The sequence below is a fragment of the Arachis ipaensis genome, chromosome B06 (genome assembly GCF_000816755.2).
Source record: "Arachis ipaensis cultivar K30076 chromosome B06, Araip1.1, whole genome shotgun sequence".
Taxonomy (NCBI): domain Eukaryota; kingdom Viridiplantae; phylum Streptophyta; class Magnoliopsida; order Fabales; family Fabaceae; genus Arachis; species Arachis ipaensis.
This window is the reverse complement of record NC_029790.2, coordinates 133,434,234-133,444,658: the sequence shown is the minus strand read 5'-3', so window position 1 is coordinate 133,444,658 and position 10,425 is coordinate 133,434,234. Positions and strand designations below refer to the sequence as shown.

General features: G+C 30.5%; 2 protein-coding genes across 2 annotated transcripts in view; one reads left to right on the top strand and one right to left on the bottom strand.

Moving 5' to 3' along the window:
- Positions 1-4,399, top strand: part of LOC107605518 — a 5,647-nt gene extending 1,248 nt beyond the window's left edge. Inside the window, exons 2-6 of the mRNA XM_016307417.2 lie at positions 1,148-1,471; positions 2,227-2,279; positions 2,819-2,985; positions 3,075-3,226; positions 3,502-4,399. Coding sequence (XP_016162903.1) covers positions 1,148-1,471; positions 2,227-2,279; positions 2,819-2,985; positions 3,075-3,226; positions 3,502-3,887 — 1,082 coding nt within the window. The 3' untranslated portion in view covers positions 3,888-4,399. The remainder of the gene's footprint in view (positions 1-1,147; positions 1,472-2,226; positions 2,280-2,818; positions 2,986-3,074; positions 3,227-3,501) is intronic.
- On the bottom strand, positions 4,915-6,098 carry LOC107647710 (F-box protein At5g07610-like). Its single transcript, XM_016351763.2, has one exon. It carries the CDS (start codon positions 6,052-6,054, stop codon positions 4,915-4,917), a length of 1,140 nt encoding a protein of 379 aa, XP_016207249.1. The 5' UTR covers positions 6,055-6,098.

Sequence of the window (10,425 nt, the reverse complement as noted above, 5' to 3'; positions counted from 1 at the left end):
TTCTGCTTATTATTATTATTATTATTATTATTATTATTGTTATTATTATTAAAAGACTAAAATAACTTTTTAGTTTTTATGTTGCTACTGTCATTGTATAATGTATATTAATGAGAAATTCTTTGGTGTCTATGATTTTTGTATCTAAAATTCTAAATTGTCTAAAAGTAGAAATAGAAGAAGATGGGACTCACTCTTTTATTTTTGAATTTTATGTTTAAAATTTACACACCATAAAAAGAACCTTAATTAATTTTGCTACTTTCATTGTATAACTCAAAATGTGCTTACCTAAGCATGTGTACATTATTATATTATTTATGACTAAGTATCAAAATCAATTTTTAATTAGTTAATATTAACTAATTTTTGTTAAAATTATAAAAATTCTAATTTTTTTAGAGAATTTATAATCTAAATATTATAATTTAGGGTTTGCTGTCTTCATGTAAAGTTAATATTTAAAAATTGTTTGATAATTTAATAAATTTAATTAAATTATCGTTTAACAATTTTTATTTATAAATTTAATATGAAGATAATAAAAACAACTGTATGTAACTATTCACCTTCTAAACAATACAAGACAAAACAATTACTGACCGACTGTAATTTCATAACAAGAAAAGTAAAACCTAAAATTGTTTATTTTTTCATAAGTACTTCAAAGTCAACCACTAGATACAAATACAATATGTGCTATCTTTTGATTGGCAGTTTGATGCAGAATAATTTATGCCGCTAACATACAAAAGTTGATTTAGATGTTTATAATTAGATAATTGAACTGTCATATACTCATTACTTCTTCGTTCACGAATAAAAAAGTCACAGATAAAAGAGAAAGAAATACAGAATATTACGATTTTTTAAAAATCTTTTTAATGATGATTTATTTTGAAACATCGTCGATAACAGATTGCGATTAATTAACAATAGGAACTATTTTCTTCTGATTCTGATAAGAGTTTATTTATCTTATTCTTCTAACAGTATCGCTTTTTATTTGGATAAATATGTAAAAAATATTTCATTATTTATTGGGGATCAAAATTAAATGAACATTTTTTTTCAGCCATGATTTGTTTCTTATCACTATTATTTTATATTTGGGATTTATTTTTATTCTTTTATTTTTATCTAATAGGTGGTGATGAAGATGAAGTGGTGGTTTTGGACTCGGATTTTGTGGATTTAATTAGGGTTTGGATGGTCGATGATGAGGAAAGTGGGAGTGATGATTGTGTGAGGGCGTTCTTCCCTTTGGTGAGTGAGGGGTTTCTGAAAGAGATGATGATGATGAAGAATGGTTGCGAGGTTGGGTTCTTGTCTGGAGTTGTCATGTGCCAAGCTCTGTTGTTGAAACTGTGCTTGGAGTTTGAACCATGTTCAGAGAGATTGGAGATGGAGAAGAAGCTTCAGGGTTGTGCTGTTCAGACCATAACAGGGTTTAGGAATTTCTGCCTTTTAGGTAAGAACTTAAAGAGTCTCGTTCCGCAAGTGGCATTTATTTATTTGATTCAAGTTGGACTGTTTCTTTATTTATATTTTTATCAAAAAATAAATTAAAGATAGTCATGCATTCATGCTATTTATTTATTTTTAACCAATTAAAAATAAATGATACAAAATAACTGATCACCAAAAAAAAAAAAAAAGAAAGGAAATTTATATGTATTGTTTTATTTTTTAACCAATTAAAACAAAATGTATTAATTGCTCCATAGCCAATAACTTAATCACACTCATTTCCTTTTTTCAATATTTTTATTTGTTTCATGAACTAGTGCCTAATGGTTACTTGTGAGCAAAGACTCCTATGCCATACTTTCATGTTCATTATTTACTAAGTTGTTTGGAGTGTGGGTTCTTTCAGCAGTTTAGGCGGTTGAACCTGGATGTATGCAGTTCTGTTTTAGTTCGATCCTTTTCTTTTCTTTACTTATTCTCTCCTCCCCTCTCCCAAAAAAAAAAAACCACCAGAATACTCACATTTGTTCTTCCTGGTTTTGATGCCGTTCTAATTTATAGACGTCTCCTTCTATGGGCCAACTGCCAAGGTTCCAAAATGATCAGATCATACATGCCATTTCTTAGATAAATCACTATACTACCCATAGTTCTTTACTTTTCAGCTTGATGCTCGTTGAATCCTTGTACTTTCTGGGGTGATCTCATTACAATTTTCGTGTTTGTACTACCTGATTGCTCATTGGTGCATATCAGATATTCTTTTCAGGATGATGTTGGAGCCAGTTTTGCCAGTGATCTCCCTATTGGTCAGTACTACATCTTCTTTGCTTTAATTTTCCTTAATTATATTTTGAAACTAAGGGCTTTTTAGGCAAACCCTTTTCTCGAAAACTATCTGGTGTAAAAAATAGTACATATATATGACTTATGGTTGGCAAGTCTGACGTCACCATTTATTCAGAGAGTTTCTCATTTGTGATTATCAGTAAGATGTCTTAGAAAAAGGCTTAACCGTCGTAAGTTCTTCATTTTCCGTTCAAGTACTTATATATGATTTATGTTTAATGGAGGCAAGTCTTATGTCTCCAATTATTCATGAATTCCCTATTTGTGATTTTCAGTAAGTTTTCTTAGAAAAGGCTTAACAGGTTAGCTGCATTAATTATTCGATTGCCATATTCAAGGGCATTGAGCCCAATACTGGTAATATCTTCTATTGGTAATATCAACTCCTTTGTTTTATTGAATGACTCATTCCAATTCCCCTCATCAAGTATATGTTGTATTGCTTGTTTCTAATATTTATTGTTAAAGTCAAAGACTAATTGCTTGTTTTACTATATAGGGTTTGGAAAATTCAGTTCTTCTAAAAGATGTCCTGTTCAATTCTGTGATGATGATAGAGTATTCATTCATCAATCCTCAAGCAGGAGTTTCACTACATGCCAAGAACTTGAAAGATGTTGCTATAACCTGGTTGTTTGTTGCTGACTTAGCTATACATTCTGCTAGGTATGGGAAAAGTCCTTTGTGCTTGTTATGGATGAAGAGGTTCCTAGAATGTTTTTCCTGGTTTAGTCTCATAATCTGGTTGGTCACAGGGAAAAGGGCGATCATGGCAAGGCTATGTCTTATGTAAATGGCTTCTCCAAATCCTGCATACCCGTTCAGTTGATCAACTGGGTTATTAATCAAATTGGCATAACTAGAAAGATCAGCAGACCAAATGTTTCCACCCCCATAGCCCTTATAAGTGAGTTCCTTTTGAAACCTCTTGCAGGATTTTGTTCCACTTCCTTTTGTACCTAGAGGCTGTTACATTTACAGAAGCATATATTTGTACGTGGCTGCACTCAACTTCAGATTGTATCAGTAACAATGCTGGTTGAATGCAGATACAGATAGTTGCTAACTGATACAAGTTGCTTATTTTGTATATTTATACATTTTATTTTATGTATGCATTGCTTGAGAAATTTTACTTTCTATTTCCTCACATTAACTAATGACTAGTGATTTTGTATTCAGAGTGGCTTCTAGATGTTCAGGATCAAGGATTGGCGGTATTTGGGGGTGCCAATCATCGTGCTAAAGCTAACTTTTTTACTTCAAGATCTGAGTGTATGCTCCCAGTGATAAAACATTTCTTTAACAACCTGGATAGGAATCTCCCTGCTAATTCCATTAATGGAGTGATAGAGCCTGAAAAACCAGATGCTGATATAGAGATGGTTGATAGTTTGGATGTATGTTTTGCTGACGATGATAATATAATGAGCACACCCAACACTGATGGAACGAGAAAACGCAAAGAATGGATTGAGGATGAAACTAAAATGCAGTTAAAGTTTATGAGATGCCACCAGTTTCAAGAGAATTCAGTGAGAGAAAACTCATTTGTTTTCAGGCAATAGCTTTGGGATAGTGGAACTGTGGAAGCATTACTTGGGTTTCATGGAGTTTCCAAAGTAATGGAGCAATGTGATAATGTTGAAAAGAAATACTCGTGATATGAGGACGCTGCTGCTAACAAATTTGACTATTTTTTTTGTCCCACTTTTGGTGCTAGTAAAATTGGAGACACCAACTTTAGGGTATATTATGGAAATTCATCATACCCTGGTTAGCATTATTTGGAGAAAAAAAAAGGGTAAATGGTCTTTTAAATTCAAACTCAGAGAGGCCATAATAGATAGTATTATTAACTGGTAAGACTTGTTTGGACTTATTATGTATTATGTAATTAGGAGGAAGTAGTTTAAGAGTGAGCAGGAGAAGGCTTTGGCCCTTTTCATGATGATTAATGATTAGTGATAATGAAAATTCTTGATTATGTAACAAGATAAATCAAAACATCCATACTTTGTTGTGGGCAAAATTGTCTTTTCCTTTGTTATTGTTATTTACTTGGTAGACTTTTGAGATCACTCAGTTTGCATTTTGTTAAGTATTATTATTATTGCCACTTATACTCAAATCGTATACTTCTAAAACATATCTTCACAAATATAGTTTCAGATTTAAATTTTTTCTTTATTTCTATATCTACTATGGTATAAATTCTTATATATGATTAAGAAATACCTCCAAAACCAATATAAGAGAGATAAAAGATGAAAATTTAGGTATAGTCAACTTTTGATAATTAAGAGCTATTAGATGAAAATTTAGTCAAATTATTCAAATCATTTAACAGTTCTCAAATGACCTTTAGACTTTTAGTATCTATCGTATCAATATGAGGATATAAATATATCATAAAATTACAAGTTATTAAATATCAAGTATTCCATATCATGAAATCAAAGATCTATGTCTAAATTTAGATTCTCTAAATTTTATAACGTAAAAAAATAAAATGTGATTTCTCATTTTTAAATATTTTTTTTCATGTTTTTTCTTAGTCTTACAGAAAAATAAATGATGAGAGATGTCTAAAGTCTAAACACAAGCTAAGCTCTCAATGTACTCAAAGGCTCTGTACCACCCCATAACTACCCGTGGGAAAGAATAATGCAAATATGATGATCTTACTTTTGGTAAGTCAAACACATGGTGATAGGTATTATCTTTTAACCGCAGAGCACTAACTTTGTCATGTGTCTGCACCAACAAAGCCATCTCATCTTCATCATCTTCAATGAGATAGATTATACTGTATGCGCGCCGTACACTTCCGTTTTCACGAATAACTAAAGGTGTAAATTGAAGTTCAACGCTGTGCATGAGTACCCACCTTGATGAATAATCTTCCTTCAATCGGAAGACGCTTACACACAACTCAGAGTCACCAAATCCAACCAAATTCATGTAACCGCATGCAGGCGCAAGACCGTATTCATAATAATTATGAGGCTCCGCCGGCAACGGAGGCATGTCATCCTTCACGCATTCTTCCTTCAGATCAAAACGCAGCATCGTTTTACTTCTGTTGCCAATCCAATAAACTGAGTTCTTGAAATAGGTTCCATGTGCAAAATCCATCATCTCCAAGGGAGTCCAGAAGGAAGATCCGCACAGATTCCAGACTCCGGATTCAGAGGAGTAAATCATGGTTTGGTAGCAGTCTTCCTTTGAATATCCGCCATGGAAAATGTAGATCAGCTTATAACCAAGAAATCGCAAGGGATCAAAAGCCAGAGAGTAATGCGCGAAACGTGATTCATGAAACGATGGAAAGGGTGAGGGCAAGGTTTTTTTGTCTCCAGTGGTAGGGTTATAGATAAACACGTCTTTCGATTTGTGGACAAGCATCAAGCCATTGCAAGATTGTAATATCTGCCAAGAATGTAGATCGGGGATTTCAGGGAAGCAGGAAGATGAAGATGAGGTGTCGAATGAGAAGAATTTGAATTCGTAATTTATAGGATTGGTGAAGTGATATAGGAACAAACCGGAGACTCTTCTTTTTATGGTGGCATGGCAGCAGCGGAAGTAGGGGGCGGAGATGAGAGAGCGCCACTTCTTGGAGACAAGTTTGAAGGTTATGACATCTTTGTGAGGCACGCGAACAAGGATTTGAGTGAGTAAGTCATCGTTTAATTCAGTGGCTTGCGCTGAAGAAGAGATTAACCCTCTCATGGTTGTTCACTACTTTACTTTCAATTTTCCACGAGTATGTTTATATGGACTTGTTTTGAGTTTCTAAAAAAAAAAGATTTTTTTTAGTTATCTTTTTTTATCTATCAATTATATTTGGATATAACAATATAAAAGTATTTTTTATTTATTTATTATATGAAAAATATCTTTTTTTAAGAAAAAAAATCTTTTAAAAAAAGATGTTTTTTTATTTTATTTTTCTAATATTTTTACTTTTACTAGTAGAAATTTGTCAAATACGTTAAAAACAAAAAAAAAATTCATTAAAAAATATTTATTTTTATCAAAATAATCGCACCTAAACAAACACTATATCTGAATAGATTCTAGCTAAGATATTCATGGTTCATGGGACCATTAATTTCAAATTCAAAATTAAAAAGATAGACTTTGGATTTTTAAAATTCTCCCAAATCTTAAAGGGATTTTTTATTCCAAACATTTAGAAATTTTTAAAACATATATTCATATTGGATTTTTTTAATAAATAAATTAAATATTATATTTATTTTGTATTATATCGCTTCACTGTATCAAACACTATTCTTTCTCTTACTATATATTGTTCTTTATAGACATATCCATGTCATTGTCTCATCATCACTATTATATTACCTTGTTCTCCTTTCTCATTTTTTTTCTTCTCCTTCCACATTCTCTTCTTCCCATCGTTATTAATTATTACCAAGTATCATCATTGCAACTTTTACTCTTGTCTATCACTTTAATTTATAACTATCTATTGTGTTAACTTTTATGAGTTGTTGAAGTTTTACTAAAAGAATTAAGACATAAAGCATTTAAAATTTTTTGAAATTATCAAAATTTGATGTTAGTAATCCTAAAAAAATAATATCAAAATATATTATTTTCAACCAAAATAATAAAAAATAGTACATAATTATAAGTTTTTTAACTAATAATTATAAATTTAAGTCACAATTTAATATAGTACCTTAGAACAGAAGACAACCATTGATATCCACATTTGACTGCTATTTTATAAGTTTCATATTTATTTTATTGTGCACATCAATTAAACTATACTTTATTATTTCATTTTACATGTTTTGAACTAATGTCATCGTATTATAAAGATGAGATTAATTTTCATAAGGATTAATCTCCATATACAAGCCTTTTTACTATACAAGTTATACAAGTCCTGAAAACCCCTAATCTCTAAAACGCGCATCTTATGGCATGTATGTTTCACGCGCCTCCTTAATAGATTTTTCAATCAATCAATGCACAAATATATAACTTCCTTTTTCGAAAGGATTTCGTTTCATTTTTTGAATTCCTTTTGCATTTTCTTGTCTTCTCTCTTCGATCTCTTTCGTGCGTTTCTCTCTCCCTTCTCCTTCGCCGTTTACGTAAGTTTCTCTCTCTGTTCTCTTTCTTCGTTTTTCTCATTTTCTATTGTTTCTAAAATTAAGCTCTGAAATCATTTTGAAAATAATGGATGATTCAACTTCAGATTGTCAGCTGAACCAGAGCGAAGTGAATTTTGAATTTGAATCCAATGAAGTTCCTGAGGTGTGGTTTAATTCCAGTTAATAATTGAATTTGAATTTGAATCCAGTTAGTATTTTATAATTGTGTAGTTGAATAATGCGCGAACCTTATCTGTGAAATTTGTTGTTTATTATTCCTTATTTGAATTGAATCTAATGTACTAGTTCTGATGAATTTTCTGCATTTTATATCAGACGATCGGGTGTAAATCAAAAATATTTGGGTGTATTTTAGGAAAGTTTGGGTGTCATTACAGTTTATGACTTTTCATCTCACTGAGGGTGAATTGTCTTATTCTTTTAGTTGAATTGTTTTAGTTTCTATTTAATGATGATTCATGAATCTGATTTTTATTATTTTTTATGATGGTTTTATAGTACTATTTGCATTCTATAGTTTATGCTTGTTTTAATATGGTGTATTTTTGGTGTATTTTGCAGCCCCCTCTATGGTATTGATGAGCAGCTTGTTCTCCACATACAAGCATTTTTCTCATACAAGTCTTTACAAGTCTTCTCCTCCTTTTATTGTTTTGAATCCAATCAAGTGGTTGAGGTGTGGTTCAATTCTGAAGAAAAAATATAGTATTAGAGGAAATATTTTTCTGTACAAAAATACTATTTGTACACTAAAATCAGCTACTAAAATCAGCCACCAATGTATTTATGTATAAATACATGTGTGGTTTAATTTATTTTCAATGTATATTTGTATTCCAGTATGTATTTTATACTGGTGGCTGACTTTGGTGGCTAATTTTAGTGTACACGTAGCATAACTCATTTATGTATTTGCACCAAATTTGGGTGTAAAACGAAGATATTTGGGTATAACACGAAGATATTTGGGTGTATTTTAAAAAATTTTGGGTGTAGTTTTATTCTGATAAGTTCTGCATAATTTAGAACTTTTTCTCTTCCTCTTCCTCATCTTCTACTGCTTCTTTTTTTTTTCATCATCATCGCCTTATTCTTCTTCTTTATTTCTTATTCATTTTTTTTCTTTTTGTTTTACATTCTCAAGTTTCTTTTTGTTTTACTCTCTTAACAAGAATAAAAACAAAAAATTAAACAAAGAAGAAGAAGAAATACATAATGCTCCAAAATTACTTGGAAAATGATGAACTTACATTCATTTAACTAAAAGAAAGAAAGAAATAAGGAAAAAAAGAAGAAAAAATACAGCATTAGAGGAAACATTTTTCTGTACAAAAATGTTATTTGTACACTAAAATCAGCCACTAATGTATTTGTGTATAAATACATGTGTGGTTTAATTTATTTTCAATGTATATTTGTATTCCAATATGTATTTTATACTGATGGCTGACTTTGGTGGCTGATTTTAGTGTACACGTAGCATAACTCATTTCTGTATTTGTAACAAATTTAGGTGTAAAACAAAGATATTTGGGTGTATTTTAAGGAATTTTGGGTGTATTTTTATTCTGATAAGTTCTGCATAATTCATAACTCTTCTTCTTCCTCCTCCTCATCTTCTGCTGGTTCTCTTTTTTTTAATCATTATCACCATCTTCTTCTTCTTTTTTTTTATTCATATTTTTCTTTTTATTTTACCTTCTCAAGTTTCTTCTTGTTTAAACAAAGAAGAATAAGAAACACATAATACTGTAAAATTACTTGGAAGAGGATGAACTTACATTCATTTAACTAAAAGAAAGAAAGAAATAAGGAAAAGAAGAAGAAGAAAAAATGCAGCATTAGAGGAAAATTTTTTCTGTACAAAAATGCTATTTGTACACTAAAATCAGCCATTAAAATCAACCACTAATGTATTTGTGTATAAATATATGTGTGCTTTAATTTATTTTCAATGTATTATTTGTATTCCAGTATGTATTTTATACTGGTGGCTGACTTTGGTGGTTGATTTTAGTGTACATGTAACATAACTCATTTCTGTATTTGCAGCAAATTTGGGTGTAAAACGAAGATATTTGGGTGTATTTTTATTCTGATAAGTTCTGCATAATTCATAACTCTTCATCTTCCTCCTTCTCATCTTCTGGTGTTCTTCTTCATCTTCTTATTTCATATTCTCATAATTCTTTTTTGGAGGAAAAAATCAAACAAAGAAAAAAAATACATAATGTTGCAAAATCAAAAGAAGAAGGAGGAGAAACACGATGATGAAGATGAAACATGCGAAGAAAAAGGAGGATAAACACAAAGAAAAAGGAGAAGAAGGAAGAAGAGGATGAGGAGGAGAAACGCGAAGAAAAAATGAAAGTTATAATTTTCATCGAGGAAGAAGAAGAAGAAGAGTCGTTTTTAATGGTGAGAGAGCGCTTTAGAAACGTGATGCACGTGTTAACACGCTTTTGTGGGTGAGTGTAGCTTCTGTTGGGTTTGTCCCAACTTGTAAGACTTGTAAACCAAAAAAACTTGTATATGTAGCATGACTGTTTTCATAATCTAATACGAATCTTCTTTATTATTTTGTTCGCTATTTGAATACTATACATAAAAAATAGTTAGTTAAAGTGAAATACTATATAAAGAGAGATAAAAAACTTTTAGATTTATCGTTCTGATTTGCTTCTTAAACCTCACTTAATATACTCAATTTTAATAGCTTTAATGGTGGTGATTTTTTGTAATTAGTTAAAAAATTTTAACTTTCTGTTTCTCTTTCTAACTCTCCCTACAATTTTGAACAAATTTAATTTTATTATTAAATAATTTTTTAAGTTTAGAATATTTTTAACTTCCTATATAATAAAAAAAAATACATAATGTTGCAAAATCAAAAGAAGAAGGAGGAGAAACACGATGATGAAGATGAAACATGCGAAGAAAAAGGAGGATAAAC